The following is a 21,786-nucleotide window of genomic DNA, read 5'->3' as shown; positions in this document are numbered from 1 at the left end:
AATAGTCTATTTAAGGCATCGTAAAATCTGTCTAGCTCCAGAATTTGCAAACAAATCTGAACATGAAAGTAGCCTATTTATAAAAATCTCCATTTAAAATAAACTTTCTTTTTTGCAGGGGCCGAGGTGTTGGACCACCTCGGGGGGCTTTAGTGCGTGGTACACCAGTGAGAGGAGCCATCACCAGAGGTGCCACTGTGACTCGAGGAGTGCCACCCCCACCTACTGTGAGGGGTGCTCCAGCACCAAGAGCACGGACAGCAGGCATCCAGAGAATACCTTTGCCTCCACCACCTGCACCAGAAACTTATGAAGAATATGTAAGACATTCGGACAATGCCATTTCCTAATACCTAACAGGTTGCCAAAGGAAGTTGAATGACAGGGCCTTGGCCCTTGATGTAGATGGCAGGGACTGCCTGTAAGATTTGGAATCTGCCCTCTTGTCTTGCAGTGAATGTTAAACTATGAGAAGAGTTTTCCATTTTTAAGCATGGTTTACTGTATGTATGTAGATTAAACAGGAAATAAGTTGTCCCTTGATGTTTAGTGTGTTACTAAAGGAACTCAACACTACTACTGCTGATGATGCTGAAGTTCAAAAGAAACATTGTTTCTTTTTTTTTTTCTTTAGTCCTTTCTTTTCTTGACTATTCCACAACAGGTGTTAACATTTTGGAGGGAAATTCCATGTTCTCTTAATCCAGAAGCCCGCCATACTCCCATGGGATATAATTACCTTACCTACTTTCCGTGATTCTGACTTTCTATTTCATTTTATTTGTTCTAGGGATATGATGATACATATGCAGAACAGAGTTATGAAGGCTACGAAGGCTATTACAGCCAAAGCCAAGGGTGAGTCAGGCAGTAAAAGTGCTGTTTCATGTCCTCGGGATGGATAAGAGGGAGTTGGAGGAACTGAGAGATTTAGGCAGCACAAATCTAAGGAGCAGGGTGGCTCACCTCTCTTGAGGGTGTCTCGTCTGCTTTTGACATCTATAAGGCACACACTTGGATCTGCAAATTTGGATAACTGTGAATCTTAAATTATAGTGTAGAATCTGGGGTTAGCAGATGAAAAATTCCTGAGCTGTGACTACATGGAAACAAAGGGAAGAGGCCTTAAAATTATTTTGATTTATTATTACAAAATGTCACAGCCACATTAAAGTTGCATAAAAGTTTAAAAGGATACTAGAATCCCACTGTTGTAAGTCAGGTTCTTTTCTGCTCTTTTTTTAAAAAACATTTTTAGTGTATGTGTATATATATATATCTTAACTGTGATTGAAAAGGTCTCATAATTCTACAATGAGGACAGAACAGTTCTTTTCATGTTTCTTTAATCTCTTCCAGTTAGCCCTGTGAATACATGTGTATGTACACTGTGGTTAAGATTGAGCTTTTGGATTGAGCTTTTTCACTTTAAATTGTTGCTATTCGTTTTTCTTTGCTATGGTTGTCACAGTTTTTAAATGAGTACCTAGTGTGTACATGCTTTGGAAATATTTTGTGGTTTGGAGATGGGGTAAAATGAGCATCTTTTTGTTTTATACCCACAAAAAAATGACTGAAATATGGAAGTATTGGGGAGAAAGGTAAAACTGAAACATGGTTACTACATAGCTCTAACACTCTTGTCTTTGGCTTTCAGGGACTCAGAATATTATGACTATGGACATGGGGAGGTTCAAGATTCTTATGAAGCATATGGTATGTATTTATTTCTGTGTTGGGACAAAATGTGCAAGTAAGTGCCCTGGAGAATGCTGGTGACCGGATTATTGGGGGTCAGTCATGCATCTAAGGAGAAACCTCTAACAGAAGGCCAATATGTTGATAGATGTGGCAATAGGAGTCCTGCTCTTAAATTGTGTGGTGTGCGGTAGAAAGAAGGACTTACTGAAATGAGATAGGTGTGCTATTACTCTTGGACGGCTAAGCAGGTGTCCTAAACTAGGGCTCAGGTCTAGGTTGGCCTGGTTGGAGCAGCAGGCTTTTCAGCTGATGTTGATTCTTTTTGGACTTTAGGCTGGGAGATGGCTAGGCCTGGGTTATGTTGCTGGGCCTTTGCTGCTGATACCTAGGCCACGGCGGTGGATAATAAGAATTTAATCATATCCAATTCTTCTGCCCCACCTCATTTTTAAAAACAATTTTGGATCTCATCATGAAGAATCTCAGTGTAGAGGAAATGCTAGCTGAAAGAAACCTAAACGGCAAGAGCAGGTTGGGGGCAGGAATAGTGTCCATTAGATTAGAAACTGGGGGCTGAAGCCAATTCAGGGCAGTACTGGCACCAAGCTCCTTACTGTCTTGGAGACATCTCCGTTCAGTCCTATAATCCTAAGAGAGCTATATAGATGCTGGAATGGCAGCAGGACCAAACTGCCTTTCCTGAGGCTTGGTTGAAAACACATTGCTCAAGAGTATCCTCAAGAGCCAGTTATGGCCCTGTATTAATGGGTCCCAGAGGGAGTACCATGTGGCAGTAGATGCAGAGAGAGCAGCCTTTTAAATGTGAGGTGTTTCCAGCATACCCAAGGGAAGTCCAGAGACTTTGGCAAGGGGGTCAGCAGTTGACCTTTTAAGTTACCAGCTGACAGTCTCCCTTACCCCTAACTGAAAAGAGAGAGCCTCTTAGGGTTCCCACAGACAGACTCCTCAACTCCTCAGCACAGTATGTAGTAACCAGTCAGCTGCTTGCCCGGGAAACAGTTTTTACCAGTTCTAGCTAAATGGTACTGGACAGTTGCCATCCGTAACACTGCACTGCTCTCTGCTCATATGCCACTATTTAGAAGGGTGGTATGATTGCTCCAGGGTATTTCCCTTCATCGGTGAAGCAGCACAATGGGGCCTCTGTATGTGTTTGACTAAATTACATTTCTGTTTTGCTGGAGAAAAGACTGCACTGAAATAGGCAGGCTGCTCCTTGTTCTCCTGGTATGATGTTGCCACCGTTAATCTGTTCTGATTTCTGCCTTTATAAGCAGAGTTAGAAAAATAAACTGTCTTGTTGGTACCCAGAAGCCACTTGGAAAGTGATGGACCTATCTATTTTACTAGAGGTATAAACAGGCTTAGATAGCATAGGGCTTTGTGCAACATCCATAAAGGAGTTTTAGACCTATATTGATGGAAGCAGATGTTTGTGAATGCAAGGAGCTAGAGAAATAACAGGCCTGGGTAACATCTGGGGGTGAGTGGGAAGAATAAGCTTATAAATACAACTCGTGTTCATAAGAGATCAGCTCTAGTAAGTGATCATCTCTCCTATAGACTTTTCCCTGTCACAAAGGAAAACCATTTGAGGATGTCAGTCATGTTGTCTGGCTTCTCTGGACTATTGGCACAAAAAAGGAGATAATGAATTCTCCTAATGAGTGCTGTTAACACATTTGATTGTACTTCCCACTGCCAGAACAGTGAACCAGCTCTGCTGGTGGAGGGCTCCTGAAACGTGGCCATTGCTTGCTCTTCCCAGGGAGCCAGAGGACATTTCTCCACGGGGAAATCAGACTTGCTGTTGCATGGGAAGGGAGCTACCTGCTGCTTCCAAGCTGAAAGACTTCCAGAAATTGTCACCTTACCTGAGGCTCTGTGCCAAATTGCTTTGGAAACAGGAAAGAGCATTGCAGATCCACTGAGGTCGATTTCCTCATTGTCCCAAGCAAGGTGTTGGGTTTATTCAGGTTTGGGGGCTGGAGTATAGATTATGTTGCCTATGGACAGCTTCTTTCCTGGACGTCACTCCAAGTTCTTCCTGAACTGTTTCCTCTGTCCACTCAGAACTGTCCTACAGTTGGAAAATTGCCTAAGCTGCTCAGGAGGGCCAAGCAGAGTAAAAAAGTAAGGACCACCCAGGAGGTGGCAAGACATTGGAAGCAAAGCAGTGTTTTTGGTGACCAGGTGACCTACGCCTGCCCATCTAGAAATGCCATTGGCACGTGGGTTATAAAACTGTTCTTGCTTCTTCCCCACAGGCCAAGATGACTGGAATGGGACCAGGCCGTCGCTGAAGGCCCCTCCAGCTAGGCCGGTGAAGGGAGCATACAGAGAGCACCCATATGGACGTTATTAAAAACAAACATGAGGGGAAAATATCAGTTATGAGCAAAGTTGTTACTGATTTCTTGTATCTCCCAGGATTCCTGTTGCTTTACCCACAACAGACAAGTAATTGTCTAAGTGTTTTTCTTCGTGGTCCCCTTCTTCTCCCCCACCTTACTCCATTCTTAACTCTGCATTCTGGCTTCTGTATGTAGTATTTTAAAATGAGTTAAAATAGATTTAGGAATATCGAATTAATTTTTTAAGTGTGTAGATGCTTTTTTTCTTTGTTGTTTAAATATAAACAGAAATGTACCTTTTCTAATAAAACAGAAGTTGAGTAAAAAAAAAAAACCACAAACCTGTTAGTTTCAAAAGTGACATTGCTTGCTTAAAGGTTCTGAAGTTAAGGCTTGTTAACTTTCTCTTAGTTTTGACTTGAGGCATCCCGTAAAGTTGTAGTTGCAGAATCCCAAACTAGGCTACATTTCAAAATTCAGGGCTGTTTAAGATTTAAAATCACAAACGTTAACGGCAGTAGGTGCCACCATGTAAAAGTGAGCTCAGACGTCTCTAAAAATGTTTCCTTTAAAAGCACATGGCGGTTGAATCTTAAGGTTAAATTTTAATATGAAAGATCCTCATGAATTAAATAGTTGATGCAATTTTTAACGTTAATTGACTTAAAAACAACAACAACAAAATTAGGTTCGTAAAACTGACTTTTTCATTATGTGGGTTTTGAAATCTAGCCCCAGACATACAGTGTTGAGAGATACTTAGTGGGAAGTAGGTTTCGAAGAGGTTGATACGGGGAGAGGGGCTGGCCACTTGAATTTGATGCAGAGCTTTTTAGTCACGAACAACCTTTCAGTAATAGTACTAATAATTAACATTTCAGTATTTAAAAAGGCAAAGTATTTTGTCCATCTGAGATTCTACACTCCATGAAAAGCTCACTTGGACACTGGGGCCAAAAGCTGATGATTTTCTTAAGTTGACGGTTGTCAATATTGAACTGTTACCAAGGTAGTTAGTCAAGTATGTCTCAACACTAGCATGATATAAAAAGGGACACTGCAGCTGAATGAAAAAGGAATCAAAATCCACTTTGTACATAAGTTAAAGTCCTAATTGGATTTGTACCGTCCTCCCATTTTGTTCTTGGAAGATTAAATGCTACATGTGTAAGTCTGCCTAAATAGGTAGCTTAAACTTATGTCAAAATGTCTGCAGCAGTTTGTCAATAAAGTTTAGTCCTTTTTTAATCAAAGTAAATGTGATGAATTGTCATTTTTTTGGGTGGACAATAAAATAGTTTTCTCTTTCAAATAAACTTAAATTAACTCTAAAGTTAATGGGCTTGTTAAAAGTTGGAGACATTCTTAAAAGTGGTGGGGGGGTATTTTATTTTAAGTTTACCAAAAAAAAGTTTATGAGTTGTTAAGTTTTAGTTTAAAAATAACCAAAGCTTTTTCACCCCCTGGAAGTTGTTGAAAGCAGTTTTATCCAGTCCTTATCACAAGCTCTAATTTTTGGAGAGAAAAATCCAACTAAGTTGAAACTTGGATTGGTTTCCATACATAGGCCTCAGTACTTAAAGTTCCAGCCATCCTAGTTTGCACCTTCTGTAGAGCCTGTAGGTGGCCCTAAGAGTGACACCAAATAATCTCTGTGAACTTGGAGAGGGATAGCACTTGCCTTTAGATAATGACAATTCAGCAAACCCTGGGTGCCCTTAAGGGTTTCCCTTCCAATCCCAGAAATGCTGTTAATAAATCAACTGGGCTGGGGCAGGATGTGGCATGATAGCCTGGCTCTGAACCTCCCTCCTGAGAGACCAAGAGAGGAAATGATGGAATTGGTTGACCCTGTTTCCACTCCTCTACATTAATTCTCAGGGTTCTCATGCCTTCCCTAAGGGAGCCACCTAAACTGCTCGGGGGTGAAAAATCCTCTTGTATGAAGTGCCAAGCTGCCTGCAGCAGTGCATGATGGACATTTTTTTTCTTTTTAAAACACACCAACAAAAAAATGTATTTGTAGATTGTGATAAAGTGTAAATAACTGAATTTTCAACCATGGTTTGAAGTCAGCTTTCAGGGCATTATGTCTTGTTTTGATGAAAAGAGATCACTCTATACCCCCCTTTTTAAAGGAAAATTATCGCAAGAGAATCAGGATGTGTAAAGCTAACATGCATCGCAAAAAACCAAAGGTAACCTAAATGTCTGATTTTAATAGCACATATTTCTCTTTTACATAAACTGTGACAGCAACTTGCATAAACAATTCTTTAGCTGTTAATTTTAATGTTAAAACTTTGCAAAACTTGTTTAATAAAAATAGCTGTAAAAAGAAAAACCATATGCTGCCGCATAAATTAGCCATAACTCTTAATAATCCTGCCCATCACAAGTGAACTGTAATGTAACCTGGGCACAAAGTCTGACATCTTAAATGACACATTGTAAAATTTCAATGACTGTAGTTTAGACCTGCTGCTCCCCAAAGTAAAGCTTTCTGCTCAGCTATTTTAAAATGTACAAGGATGTGAGCCCCTATAGGTCCCCGTATTGATATTCACAATGAAATGTTAGTTAAAATTTCTTTAAAGTTGCATGTTTCTCTCCTGTAATGTGTAAACTGCATGCAGGATCTCTATCTTTTATTTTGTATGTCTTTAGAACTTCCTCTTTAAAAGACTTATCTCTTACTTCTCCATTTTCAGGTGATTGAAAACTCCTGAGGCATTTCTTGGAGTAGAATGGGTAGTGAAGACCCATGTCAGGTATGTTAAGGTGGCTTTCTATTAAGGATATTGGACTTTTATCGTAACTAAAACAGTTTTGCCAGGTGGTAGCCTGGGAGGTAATCAATGGGCAAATCTTGCTTGTATGTACTTTGTACCATATTTACAACCTGACCATGCTTTTACGTTGGTTTACAGTCCATATTGAATTTACTTGTAATGACCAGACTGTCAGCTTACATCTTTTGAGTCCCACTGTATTTTGTCAATAACCTGATAAGGTGGTGTTTCATTTGGAGTTCATTGGTTATAAGCAACAAAGTGACTGGCTCATGTAAATGAAAGGGAATTTATTGGAAGGATATTAGGGGTCCGCAGATTTAATGTGAAGGCTAGAAAATCTTGCTTGGGAACCAGAGTGGCTACAGCGAACTGGGACAGCAGTGGTAGACCACAGGAGTGGTTCTAAAGCTGGGATTAGCTCCTTGGACACTATTGCTGGAATAAGTACACTCTTAGCCATGTTTGGTTTCAAGGTTCAAGTTCTAGAGAGGCAAAGTGTCAGACTGGATTAGCTTGAGTCACATGCCCGTACTTTACCAGTATGCAGTAAGAAAATAATTCCTCAAAAGGAAGTCAGGGTATTAGGAAAGAAATAGATACTGAGCAACCAAACGACAGTTATTCAGTAATAACCGTATTTTACAGAAGTAACTGAGACTTAATGAGGGTAAGTGACTTCCCGGGATTACATAATTAGTGTGGGTGGTAATCAAGCCCAAGTTTATGTGTTGCCAGAACCTAACATCTTACCTCTCATACTATACCACTTTTAATCTAAGGAAGGGGTATTTCTCACGCAGAAGAGACCCCTGGTTAGAGACATTGTGGTGTAGTAGAAAGGACATGGAACCTGAGAAACCTGGAGTTGAATCTATGAGCTATCTTTTGTTTGGTGACCTAAAACACATCACTTATTTCCACATCTGAGAAGGAAGACAGTGATAATGTACACTTCACAGTGGTTGGCAAACTGAAGGAGTTCAAATATATATAAGGCCAACCAATTCCGTGCCCTATACATAGTAAATATTAGTCTTTTTCCCTAAAAAATTTTAACTCCCTGGTTGGGTAGTTGGGGGCTCTGACAACTGAGTGAGCCTTCCTATTGATTTTTTCTCTGCCCCTGAGTAAGTTGTTAGGGTTATGAGGGCACTGAGGAGAAAGGATCCAACTAGGTAGGCCAAAGATACTGTGTCCTTTGACAGTGAAATTTGCCTTCTTGGAGATCATTTCTTCCACACCCACCTCTCGGCCAGGAGCCTCTGTGATACGGAGGCTTTAAGGAGGACCATGTGTACTGAGCATGGTTCTGTGCATCCAGAAGTCCTCAGTTTGATACTGGTCACATGAATGGTTAGAAAGTTTTAGGGGAAAGTCCCTGAATGCAGAGAATTTAGTCTCAACTCTTCCTAAGGTAGTCTTAAGAGCAGAATTTTGGGGAAACGTCTTTCTTTATTTGGCCTGTAATTTGTGCTTGGAAAGGCAAGTTCCATTGTTGGCAGACCCAGGCCTGCCAGTGGTCTGCCTATTCTGGGTGTGCAGTTTCGGTCCCAGTGTTTTCTGTCACTACCTGTGAACTTTATTACATCTATAAGTTTTAGAGCCAGGGAAGACTGGGGACCTGTCCTGGCTCTGCCTCATCATAGCCCTTGTCTTTGTTTTAACAACCAGAAAAAAACCCTTACCCCCTGTCTCATTTCTTTCTTTCTTTTTTTTTTTTTTTAAGCATAATGAACATCTTTTTTTTTTTTTTTTTTTTCCCCCGCTGTGTCACATGACTTGCAGGATCCTAGCTCCCCGACCAGGGATTGAACCTGGGTCATGGCTGTGAAAGCACCGAGTCCCAACCACTGGACCACCAGGGAATTCCCTGTGTCATTTCTTTTTATGATTTGAATTTTATTTTAGTTATTATTTTTTTTTATATAGCAGGTCTGTGTCTTATTTCTTTATCATTAAATGGAGTTGATAATAATAGCTAACATGTATCACTATGTGCATCATAATATCCTAAGCAGTTAATAAAAACTATCTCATTTGGTCCTCTCTACCTTTTTCTTTTTTAATTGAGATAAAATTCACATAACATAAAATTTACCATTGTAATCATTTTAAAATGCACAGTTCAGTGGTTATTAGAATATTCACAGTGCTGTATGAGCATTATCACTATTTAATTCCAGAAAATTTCCATTACCCCAAAAGAATCTCATACGTGTTAGTAGTCACTCCCAATTCCCCTCTCTCCCACTAAGCTACTTTCTGTTTCTGTGGATTTCCCTATTCTGGACATTTCATATAAATGGAATCATATTATATGTGCCTTTTGTGATTGGTTTCTTTGACTTTGCATAATGTTTTCAAGGTTCACGCATGTTATAGTACATATCAGTACTTCATATAGTGATAGGACACAATATTACTTCCCAAAGCAGCCCATTTCATTTAAGACAGCTCCAAGTATTAGAAGTTTTCCCTCATTTTGAATGTCACTCTAGTAGCTTATACTGATTCTATTTTGGACTTCTGAAGGGATTCCTATCATGTATTTGAAGATTTTTTTTTTTTTTTTTGATTTTTGGCTGCATTGGGTCTTTGTTGCTGCATGCGGGCTTTCTCTAGTTGCAGCCAGAGGGGGCTACTCTTTGTTGCAGTGCGTGGGCTTCTCACTGCGGTGGCTTCTCTTGTTGTGGAGCACAGGCGCTCGGGCTTCAGTAGTTGTGGCACAAGGGCTCAGTAGTTGTGGCTCGCGAGCTCTAGAGTGCAGGCTCAGTAGTTGTGGTGCACAAGCTTAGTTGCTCCACAGCATGTGGGATCTTCCTGGACCAGGGCTCAAACCCGTGTCCCCTGCATCAGCAGGCGGATTCTTAACCACTGCGCCACCAGGGAAGTCCCTGAAGATCATTTTCACTCATGTTTCTTTCCCAGCTCTAAAAGTTATTTGTTAGACTTGCTAGATCTGATTTTCAAGAAAAACTAGAAATTTGGATTTTATATACTGCCAGTTGTTTAATGTTTGCTTAGGTTTGTGTCAGTCCCTGTAAAACATATGCTGCAAGCCAAATTCTGCCCATCACCTGCCAGTTGCAGCTGCTGGTTAGCTTCTATTAATACAGATTAAAAGGCATATTAGGATTATTGAGATATAATTCATATACCAAACTATTCACTCATTTAAAGTGTACGATTCGGGGGTTTTTAGTATATACAAGAGTTGTACAATCATCAACACAATCAATATTAGAACGTCTTTCTCACCCCAGAAAAGAAATCCTGTGCCCATTAAGCCATTTCCCCACAATCAGCTTATCCTTTCTAGCTCTAAGCAACCATTAGTCCATGTTCTGTCTCTATCACCTTGTCTATTCTGGACACTTCATGAAGTGGAATTATACAACATATAATCTTTAATGACTGGCTTCTTTCACTTAGCATAATGTTTTCAAGCCTCATACGTGTTGTAGCATGTTGTCAGTACTTCCTTTTATTGTCAAATACTATTTCATTATATGCATATACCACATTTTATTTATCCATTTACCACTTTTTGGCTAATATGAATAATTCTTCTATGAACATTCATGTACAGGTTTTTGTGTGGACATATGTTTTCAATTTCTTGGATGTATACCTAGGAGAGGAATTGCTAGGTCATATGGTAACTCTTTGTTTAACTTTTTGAGGAACTGCCCATCTGTTTTACACAGAGACTACACCATTCCTACCAGCAATGTATGAGGTTTCTAATTTCTCCACATCCTTACCAACACTTGCTATTTTCTTTTTGTTTGTTACAGCTATCCTGCTGGGTGTGAATTGGTATCTCATTGTGGTTTTGATTTGCATTTCCCTAATGAATAATGTCATTGAGCATCTTTTCATGTACTTATCCACCATTTTGTTTATCTTCTTTAGAGAAATGTTTATTTAAATCTTCTGTCAATTTTTAAATTGGACGATTTGTCTTTTTATTATTGAATTGTAAGTTCATTATATAGTTGGATGATGGACTCTTATCATATATGAGATTTGCAAGTATTTTCTCCTATTCTGTGAGTTCTCTTTTTATTTTCTTTGAAACACAGAAGTTTTTCATTTTGATGAAGTCCAATTTATCTGTTGTTTTCTTTCATTGCTTGTGCTTTTGGTGTCATAGGTAAGAAGCCATTGTCTCATTCATGGTCCTGAAATTTTATACCTTTTTCCTTCCAAGAGTTTTATAGTTTTAATTCTTACATTTAGGCCTATGATCCATTTTGCGTTAATTTTTTTTTTAATTAATTTATTTTTTTTGCGGTATGCGGGCCTCTCACTGTTGTGGCCTCTCCCGTTACGGAGCACAGACTCCGGACACGCAGGCTCAGTGGCCATGGCTCACGGGCCCAGCCGCTCTGCGGCATGTGGGATCCTCCCAGACCAGGGCACGAACCCGTGTCCCCTGCATCAGCAGGCGGACTCTCAACCACTGCGCCACCAGGGAAGCCCGCATTTTGCGTTAATTTTTGTATATGGAATGAGGTGGGGGGTTCATATTCGTTTGCATGTGGATATCCAGTTGTCTCAGCACCATTTATTGAAAAAGACTGTTCTTCCCCCATTGAATGATCTTGGCATCCTGGTTGGAAATCAATTGACTATAGAGGTATAGATCTATTCCCCTTTGAAGTAGGTATTACTTAAAGTGATTAATATAATTTTTGGCGTATAGTAGCTACTCAATAATAAATAATAGCTGACTGGACTATTTTGGCATCAATAAGAGCTAGTAAGTGGTGGGGCTAGGATTTGATCCCAGGTATGGGTGACCCCAAATCATCTCTGTAATACTGCAGGCTGCTAAAGTGGAAATGAGGCTGTTCTAGCTGCTATGCCTGGCCATATGTAGTTCTCCAGAGGCTCAAAGGCTGAGGCCCTACATGCCCTTCCCCCACCATCAGCCTCCCTTGCTCCTCCCCGCATCTCCCTCCAGGGTTTCCAGGGTACTCTTATAGATGACACTTGCTGCTAAGGGAACTCTCTCACCCTTCCTTACCTAGGGATATGACAGTATTCAGATAGCCTTAGGGTTTGTCCACTCTTGCTTTCTCTCCTACCACTTCCCCCTCCTGTCCCAGGCTAAGAATGTAGGTGAAGATGCATCAGCAACTGCTAGGGCTTTCTGGCCACCAAGGATGAAGCAGACTCAGACTGTGTTTTTTTTCAGGAACAGCAGCCTGAGAGTTAGGACCCATAAGGCTTCTTGCCTATACGTATGCAGAGTGCTCCCGAACCAAGTGAACTAGGGGGATAAAGGTAGTGATGGTGGATATTTTGCTCAGGTATTTGAAGCTTAAATAATCCCTCCCTGACCTCAAACCTCTGCGGCTGTATGTCGCCCAAAGATCATTTGAGTTAGAATTCATAAGGCAGCACGTGGGCTCCCTTTTTCTTGCTATGTTCTCGTGCTTTGTGTGAGCCTATACAGGCTGCTGTTAGCTGGCAGAGTTACTATTAAGTAGTCATTTTAATTTTCCCTCATTTTATTACTTTTCTGTCTATTCCCATTAATTGGTCTTGACCCCATTTTTTTAAAAGGAGAAAGTGATGTAGAGAAAATAGGCAGCTTTGCCTGGCTAAGGGAGAAGAAAATTTAATTTGCATGTCTACTGTGTCTCTGTTTTTGTAAATGAGGCAGCTGTTACTAGGAGAGGTGAAGTAATTTACCACAGTTGTATTGCAAGTTGTGGAGGAGGTCCACATCAGCATTTTTGTATACCAAAGCCCATTCTTTATGCTGAAAGCATGCTGCTTCTGTAAGATGAACACCATATTTCATTGACACTGAGGCCATGTATTATAAGATGCATCATTAAATACTGCGAAGAAATAAAAAATACTGCCAGTTAAACTGACACAGTGTTTTGTTTTCATATAAGTGTAAGATGAGTCCTGATTTCAGAAATGTTAAAATCTGAAAAAAGGTTACTTAGCTATTATTGCATTTTTGTCAATTCTAACATTCTTTACTGTGTACCATGCACTGTCTGCTCCACCTGTAAAGTAGCTATTATTATCCCACTTTTACACAGTTTAACACATTTTTACATAGTGTAACTAGCTTTGGAACCTTAGATGGGTTATCCCCTCCAAGTCTCAGTTTCATCATCTATAAAATGGGAGGATAATATCATTTATTTTATAACATTGTTGTAAAGATTGGGTGAATTAATGCATGTAAAACATTCAACATGACATGTAATAAGCACCCAGTCAGTACATGTTAGCTATAAACAGAGGCTAGGAGAGTAAGTTACTGCCGATTTTGAAAAGCTAAATTTTAGTCAAGGGATTTGGACACTATTCTAAAGTTTAGGGAGCTATTTTAAGGCCTTAAGTAGGGGAGTGACTTGAACACACTCGTGTTTGCCCTTGTGCTGGCGAATTGGGGAAGTAAGGGAAGCAGAAGGGAATCATCTTCCATAAAGTGCACCACCCTTTGTGGGAGAGCAAAGGAGGTGTTCTCCCCTCCCCATGCCTGACTTCTGCTCCCTCTTACCTAAAAGCCATATGGTTCTTACCTTTTTCAGAAAGAATAACCTTCTCTCCTCTTAGATATTTGGGCTCTTTGAGGGTGGGGTGTTAGGCCTTCACCATATCTTGAGGGCATCATCCTGTATCCTATCCCTTTCACCCACCCTGTGAATTAGAGACTAAAACTCTGTGAGTCTCCACTGATGGAAACTTCACTCTTAAGGAATTATTAAGCAAGGCTTTGCTTCACCACTTTTAAGTCTTAAATGAATGAAGTCTCTGCCTCCATTTTAAGCTCTTAATTCTGTGCTAACTCTCCGGGGAGTATCATATTGCAGCATCCCATGTAATTCTCACAACTCTGTGAAGTGAGGATTATCCTGGGAAACTGACATGCACAGGTTAGGATGACCACAGGGTCCAAGAACTAGAGTTCAGACCCTAGTCTTTCTGCTACTACTTAGCTGCCTCCTGGTCTTTCCTCTGTACCTACAGTGGCCACCAGAAGATCAGCTTACACTGAAAGTAGTTCCGGGCTTTGATATACAGGATGTATGGTGCCCCTAGCTTGGTTTCCAGATTCCTGAAGTTAAAAGAAGTGGATCCTTCTTTGCCCTCCCTTTTTCTCTCTCTCTGGACCCTCATGTACCTCCTGCTCTCTGGATTAATTGTCATTGCATGTTTAAAGCTAGCAAGCATCTGATGAATATTTAATAGCCTTGAGCAGACAGGCTGCATACAGTTGTCTGAGACAGCAGCTGCTGGGGGGAAGGGGAGGAAGCACAGTGCACTGCCTAACTGCGCATTCTTTTGTTCCCTGGCCTCAGCCCTTGGGAGCAAAGACCTATGGTGGGCACTGCACCCTAGTCCTATTGTGGCCTGATAGCTCCCCTGGGCTCCCAATGAGGCTGCATTCAAGTAGTAGACCAAACCCTTTTGTTTGAGGTAATGAGCAGATATGTTCACTGACCTCTAAAAATCAATTTTCTAACCCCCAGGCTGGAGGTCTTCTGCTCAATAGCCTGTTATGGCTCTGGGGCTGAGGATGTGTTCTCTTCCAGAGAACACTAGCTCTCTCTTCTAAAAGGAGGGAGCCTTGTATCTGAAAGGGATTTGAGTTTCATAACCGTGCTGCTGGAGGTTAGCTTCTTGACATTCCTTGACTACAAATCCAGCAGCTTCTCAGCAGTAGGTGTACTTCTCCCTCCTAGCCTAAGCTGTGCTGGTTGTCTTTGGCTGCATCTCAGGCAGCAGTGGGCAGGTAGGAGTTCTCAGATAGGTACACAAGCTGTCACAGTGCTTCCCCCCACTAGACCAGGGAACTTTTTACTTCAAGGAGGCCTTGTCATTTCCAGGTCAGATTGGGAGAGGTTGTGGGGACTCCTGAAGAAAGACAGCGCGTTTGACATGTTTCCAGGCAGAGTGTGAGGTACAGCCAGGCTGTCAGCCCAGATGAATCACCAAAGTAGAACACATTGCTGGAAAATTGGGGACTGTTTACGTTCTTAATACTGCATTAAGATGCCTGGATTAGCTAGCTATTCCCTTGTCAACCTTGGGAGCCTACCTTGGCCCACCTCAGGATAGCCAGTCTCTTCACCAGGCACATAAGGAATTTGAGATGGATGAGTTTGGGTTTAGATACAGAGCTAATTTTTCTCTGCTTTCCTCTGGCTCCTGCAGCCTTCGTGCTTCCTACTTACAGCCCAGCTTTAGGTATAAAATGGGGTGCTCCCCATCTCTCAGGCTCTCCAGGGTTGGAATGTAGGAAACAAGTTCTGCATCTGCCTTTGAGAAATAGAAATACCTTGTGCTCTGATATGATTCTTCATAAGCTTCTCTGCAGAGATCAGTATGAATGACCCCTTTCATTCTTTTTTTAAAAAATACATTCATTATTATAAATTGGAACACCTACTATGTGCTAGGCAATGGAGAGTCAGTGGCAAGTGAACAAGGTAAAATTGGTCCCTGACCTCGTGGAGCTTATAGTGTATTTGGGGACACAGACACTAAACATATTAATCTCATAAATAGCATAAATCATCTCAGTTGTGACATATGCTGTGAAAGAAAGGAACGGGTGCTATGAGGGTATACAACAGGAGCTAACCTAGCTCTGGGGTTTTCCTTGAAGAAATGATGTTTAAGCTGACATCTAAAGGCAGAGTTAACTAAGCAGAGAGTTTGGGAGATGGTTTGGGGAAAGGGCATGAAAACACATTCTAGGCAAAGTGTAGGACTGAGGCAGGTTCAAGGTGAGGTGGAAATCTGGGGCTTATGCTATGGTCATCACTGAAGACCACTGAATTCCAGTAGTGAGGGGTGACACGATTAGATTTCTGCTTTTTAAACTTCACTTGCTGCTGAGTGGAGAATGGGTTATGGGGACCTATGAGGAAAGACATGAATGAGAAAGACCTACGCTGGAGAAATGAATGGATTCAAGAACTTCAGAGATAGAATGATTGATTAGATGTGGGAGAATAGGGACGTACCAGTGAGGGCCCCCAAGTTACTGGCTTGAAAAACTGGGGCATTTTTTTTTTTTTTTAAGATAAAGAGCACAGCTACAGGCTTTGGCATAAGATTAGGGCTCTGACCTGTGCCCCAGGCTTAGGATGTGTCTCTCCTGTGGATAACGCCGAGAACTGGGGGCTAGGAAGAACCCCTCATAAGGCCAGAAGAGGTGGACCCCGGAGCCTAGGATTGAGGTACTAATAATAGCTACGAGAAGGTTCCTGTTCCCCATTCCCTTTCTTTCAAAAGATTTAAAGCTCTTTGTCAATCGTTATCTTTTTCACATCTCTGAGAGAGCAGAGATTATTTTCCCCTTAATACAAAGCTTGTATAGTTAAAGGCCCCAAAGGTCTAGTTGATTCTGCCCCAGATCACTCAGCTCAGGCATGGCCAAGGATGGGAGGTGTGAGGTGTGAGTCTCCATTTTCATTGCCTGACGGATAGCAAAAGGAGCTCATAGGCTGTGGACTTCTGTTTTCTACCCACCTGTGTACCTAAAAACCTTGTCCTGAATGCAGCAACGGGGGTTGTGCTGTGGGGTGGGGAGGTTGTGAGGGAGGCAGACCAGCCAAATGGGAGGCTGGGAAGCCCCCGATACAGCAACTTCATGCTTCTTAATTTTCTGCCTATGTCTTTGCAGCATCAGAGGACTCCCGGAAACCAGGAGAGCCGCCTGCTGTGTCAAGGCTGGCCTGAGGGCATTTGCTGAGCACAGAGAGACCCAGGAGAGGAGATCAACAGTCTTTTCCCACCCACCTCTTGATCTGTCTGATTTACCCACAGAAAGCCACCCAGAATCCTCTAAGAGTCCCTAGGCCCAGAATGGAGTCCTTAGGGCTACAGGGGGCTGTGATGCTAACAGTTAAACCTGCTTAGGACTTTAAAGAATTGAAAGGGACTAACAGTATCCTCAGCATGGCCTCCTAGACGTGAATAAACTGGCAGCTCTTACCGTGTCATTCCCAGTTTGCCTGCTTCCCCTTAGTCTCCAGCAGCACTGGCTGGAACACCCTACCACCACCTATTTCCCACCCTACCACACGTGTGTTGTGGATGCCAGCCTTGAACACTTGCAGAGGGCTCCCAGAGAGTGGCTGGTCACCAACTCTGTAACAGGCTGAGGAAAGTCAAGTTAGAAGGTTCGGGTACTTTAGGCAAGTTATTTAACCTCGGAGCCTGTTTTTCTCTTCATTTTTGATTACTAACGTCCAAAGATCTCCTGAAGGATAGGGTAGGGCTTTTCCCACTTCACTCTGGACTATATCCCTTCCCCAGCAAACATCTGGCACTGAGGAGCTCAATAAAGTTTCAGTCAAGTGATGAATAGTCCCACTCCGGTAGCTTTTATCAGCTTTGGGAGAGAGCCAAAGGAGGTCCCCTAACTCCCACTCTCTATCCAGCTATATTGGGCTAGCCATTTATCCTAACATTTTCTCTTAAAGGATTGGAAAGTCAGCCTTTCCTAGACTTCTGGTTTCCTGTGGCCAATGCCATAGGCTGGTTTTACACTGAGCACCCGGAGAGGTTAGGGACCTCTCTAATACTACACTCTTCCTTCAATGCCCTCTGGTTATTTATCCCAACAAGGGAACCAGGAGAAGGGCTGAGTTTGGAGAGACCTATCCAGACTGTGCCTGAGGCATTCTAATGAGCTTTGGATTCTGTTCTTAGCAGTAAAGGGACCTTGAAATTGGTTGATTTACTTTGGGCAAGTTGTTTAACCTCTAAGCCCATTTTTATCTTCATTATTGATTAAAATATATAATAGCTAATAATTTATTGAATGCTTAGTTGTACCAGGCACTATGTCAAGCATTTATATGTACTATTTGACTTAATCCTCCAATCCACTATACTCATTTTACAGATGCGGAAACAGAGGCTCAAAGAGGATAAATAACTTGCCTAAGGTTAAAGAAAGGTGCTATCAGACTCTATAGCCCCTGCTTTTGACCTGTTTGTACCTCTTAGAGCCACCAAGTACTTTGAAACAGTAAAGCATTGTGTTTGAGAGATTTATTTAGGGTGACAAACGATCCAGGTTTTACATGACTGAGAAGATTCCTGGGGTATTGAACTTCAGTCCTAAAACCAGGAAAGTCCCAGGCAAACTGAGATGAGTTTGTCAGTCTGTTTGCACTGAGACTCAGTCCAGAGTTGGCCATTGAGGCTTCATTTTCCCTGACTTCTTAGTCACCTACGCCTCATCTTGTGGCCAGTTTCTTTAGCATTTGAGGACCTGCTTCAGTCCAGCAGGCAGGAGAGGAATTTAGGACAGGGGGCAGTTAGGGAATCAGATGGCGTCCTGGTCATGGAAAAATGGAGGTGCAGAACCTGGGTCACTATTTGAGAAGCCAGCGCTAGATTCTAGGCAGCCTTACCTTCAACCCCCAGATGCAGGATACCTACTTGGGAGCCATGGAATTACAGGGAAGTCCACAAGGGCCAAAGCCAAACATCTAGATTCAAATCCTAGCTCCTCACTTATGTGTATTTTTCTGGGCCTGTTTACTCTGTAAAAGTAGGATAATCGTCCCAATCCACTGAATGGCATCTGAGAAGCAACTGAAATGTGTGTGAAATACTTCACACAGAGTCTATCCAAATACTGCTCAACACTTAGGTGTCCTTCCTCCTCTTTTCCGGCTTGTGTTTCTTACCCAGCCCTGTCACCTGTCGAGTCTTATCACATACTCCCTCCTCCCATTACCACTTGCAGCCCTAGGGATTTTCCTTTGAGAGCCCTGACCCTAGTGGGCCTGGCCCACCCACCCAGCTGCCCTGCATGTCAGTCACCTCGCCTGCAAGCGGAGAAGGGATGACATCAGCTTTTCCCCCTCCCCCATCCAAAGCCTCTGGACTGTTTTGAGCCATAAATATTTTAGCTGGGCCTTTCTCTGGCTGTTGCCGGGGTGATGGACTCTCAGGGGACTGGGGTGGGAGTGTGGAGGCGGGGCTCGGCAGCCTGGGGCCTAGAAGCAGAGCTGGCCCTTGAGGGGCGGGTTTGAAGTCTGGCCAAGAGCCAGTGCTTGCAGCAGCGATTCTGAAGGCTGTTGCTCTGTCTGCCTGCCTTCCCTTTCCTGGGCCCTGCAGAGCCGTTCTTACTGCTTTCCAGGCCCAGCTTTGCCCTCGAGTACCACTTGATCTTGGGTTAATTGCTAAATACCGCTGGGCCTTGATTTTAACATCTGTAACAGAAAAGTCCCTGTTTAAATCACTGTAAGTGGGAAAGGTAAGTCAAAGGAGGTTTTGTAAAAATCCGATGAAACAAGTTTTGTTAGTAAGTCATGATTGGAGCAGCTAGGTCCCACAGCCCTTTCTGATAGACCTGCATGCTGGGGTCCCAGGGCAATGTAGATGCCACTCTAAAGGCTGATAGATGTGGCACTGCCTCCCATTCTCCCCGCCCCCCATTCCTCATGCTGTAGCCCCAGCTCCTTTTCTGAAGTTCCCTGGCCTGGCCCACGGTGTTCTAAGGAGTTTGGCCCTTATGAGTAGAGTTGATGAAAGCCTTTTTTGATTAAGATACAGAAATTCAGGCCCCCAAACTGGATCTGTCCCTCACTCTCTTCTACCACACCCCCCCCCCACCTCCATCCTAGAGCTCTTCAGTCTGAATAGCTGCTAAACTCTAGCTTGCAGCAGCATGCCCACTCCTCTCCTTGGGATGGGTCTAAGAAACAAAAGAGGGCCAGAGAGGGGGCGCCTGGATCCACTCCCTACCCCTACCATCGAGAAGCTCTGGATTGGGTCCAGAATTCCACATCCCCTGCCTAGCCCTGCCCACCAGTTTTCCTGTGGAGCTGGGAGCTGGGCTTCCTTTGTGTCGAGCTCCCTCTGGTGGCTTAGCTGTGCATTGCATAAAATAATACCTCAAGCGAGACTAAATTGCAGGCCGCCCTGAGAGATGGGATTGTTCTATACCAAGAAGAATCCTTGACCCCAACTCCTGATGACAGCCATTCCATTTCCTATATAGGATTACTCTGCCATATGTTTGCTTCTCTAGGTCATTAATCCTCACAACAATTCAATGACATGAGAATTACCCTAATTTTACAGATGAAACAGGATTAGAGAGGTGAACAAATCCAAACTCTTCACTGTATGTAGCCTGTAGTGTTCAGGATCCTCAAGTGATAGGAACTTAGCCTGTTTTTCCAGCCCCATATTCCATTCTCCCAAGCCAAAATGACTTACTCTTCTGGAACATAGCTTGCCTCTGGACCTTTGCTCATGCTGTTTTCTCTATCTTCATTGCCCCCACCCCCACACAGTACATTACATACCAAAATCCACACATTTTTGAAAAACTAAAGAAATGCAGGATTTTCTCAAGCTTGCATATATTATCTTTGTAATAACCAAATATTATAAGACATGGATGAGAACAAATGTCTGGATGAGAACAGGTGGGTGAGTGTCCCTGAGATGTGGAAGGTTGGATGGGGAGACTAACATGTACGTGGAAGTGAGAATTGCCCAGGAAATTAAAAGAACATGAAGACATCTGGGTTCTCTGGTAGGTTTTTGTAGTGAAAATTCGATGTTGTAAGTATTCTTGCTGGCAAAAGAGCAAATCTCTGGGAAGCTGAGGCAGAGATTCAGGTGACATTTCTTCAAAAGTCACCGATCTTAAATTCACATTAGTTTTCTTGTTACTTAATATATCCATGTTTTAATAACAATAACAGGTGATAACAGGTGATACTTAAATAGCACTTCCCAGGCACCGGGTATGTTCTAAGTACTTTACACAGACTAACTTAATCTTCATCATAATCTCATAAGATAGATACTAATACTACCCTCACTGTTTTTTTTCAATTGAGGTATAGTTGGTTTACAATATTAGTTTCAGGTGTACAGCATAGTGGTTCGAAATTTTTATAGACTATACTCCATTTAAAGTTATTATAACTTTATATTGGCTATATTCCCCGTTCTGTACAATATATCCTTGTAGCTTATTTTATACATAGTAGTTTGTACCTCTTCATCCCCTACCCTTATCTTGCCACTTTCCTCTTCCCTCTCCCCACTGGTAACCACTAGCTTGTTCTCTACACCTGTGAGTTATACTATCCTCACTTTACACTGGGGAAACTAAGGCATAGAGAGGTTAAGTAATTTCCTAAGGTCGTGCACCTAGTAAGTGGTAAAGCCAGGATTTGATTCCATATAAGTCTGGCTCAGAGAAGGTGCTGTGGATAACTACACTTTTAATATTGAAAATATTGCCTTACATTGCCATGAATAAAACTGACACTCCAGGAAGCAGTATTGTGTTTTATCCTGCAGTTTCAGGACCCCCGCTGTGTACCACCAGAGGTCTGCATAATCCAGGGTGAAAACTGATCAGACTTGCCAGCCTTGGCCCCAGAATAACAGGACCAAGGAAGAGATCCCAATTCCTGATATCCAATGACACATGATTGGCCTAGAGCCAGTGGCATTTCCTCAAAAACTCAAGACTCCTGGAAGAGCCAATAGAGAGCAAGTTAATCAGGAAATGAAGACATACAGGAGGGAAGTGAGGGCTTCGAGGTCACAAAACAGCTGAGATGTGGGGCCACAGATCTAGAGGACAAGAACCTAACCAACATCCTGCCATCTTATGATTATTTTCCCAGGGAGCCTGTAGGCGGCAGATGTAAAAGGATTAAGGCCCTAGACGTTTCTGGTAGATACTGAGAAGTGTATATTGTTCTAGATTCTTGCAGTAGCAGTTGTCAGACACTAAACACAAACTGGCTTTTTGTTAACAGCAAAGTCCATAAAGGCTTCAGGTATAACTAGATCAAATGATGCCATCAAGAAAGTGTCTCCTGACTTCTTTTAAATACATTTATTTATTTATTTTTAGTTGTGTTGGGTCTTCATTT

General features: G+C 42.3%; 1 protein-coding gene across 2 annotated transcripts in view; it reads left to right on the top strand.

The window, feature by feature from the left end:
* Positions 1-21,766, top strand: part of KHDRBS1 (KH RNA binding domain containing, signal transduction associated 1) — a 40,181-nt gene extending 18,415 nt beyond the window's left edge. The window contains exons 6-11 of one of the 2 annotated variants that reach the window (XR_001119648.3): positions 119-320; positions 791-858; positions 1,658-1,716; positions 3,990-4,182; positions 6,788-6,847; positions 16,542-21,766. Coding sequence is in view for 1 of the 2 variants with exons in the window: in XM_004266534.3 (XP_004266582.1) it covers positions 119-320; positions 791-858; positions 1,658-1,716; positions 3,990-4,087 (427 nt within the window). In the remaining variant the exon portion in view is untranslated. Of the gene's footprint in view, positions 1-118; positions 321-790; positions 859-1,657; positions 1,717-3,989; positions 5,335-6,787; positions 6,848-16,541 lie in introns of those variants that run through there. The other variant, XM_004266534.3, reaches the window with a different exon arrangement.
* Positions 21,767-21,786: the final 20 nt, after the last annotated feature.

The sequence above is a fragment of the Orcinus orca genome, chromosome 1 (assembly GCF_937001465.1).
Source record: "Orcinus orca chromosome 1, mOrcOrc1.1, whole genome shotgun sequence".
Taxonomy (NCBI): Eukaryota; Metazoa; Chordata; class Mammalia; order Artiodactyla; family Delphinidae; genus Orcinus; species Orcinus orca.
The sequence above is the reverse complement of the archived record's forward strand: the minus strand, read 5'-3'. Positions and strand labels throughout refer to the sequence as shown.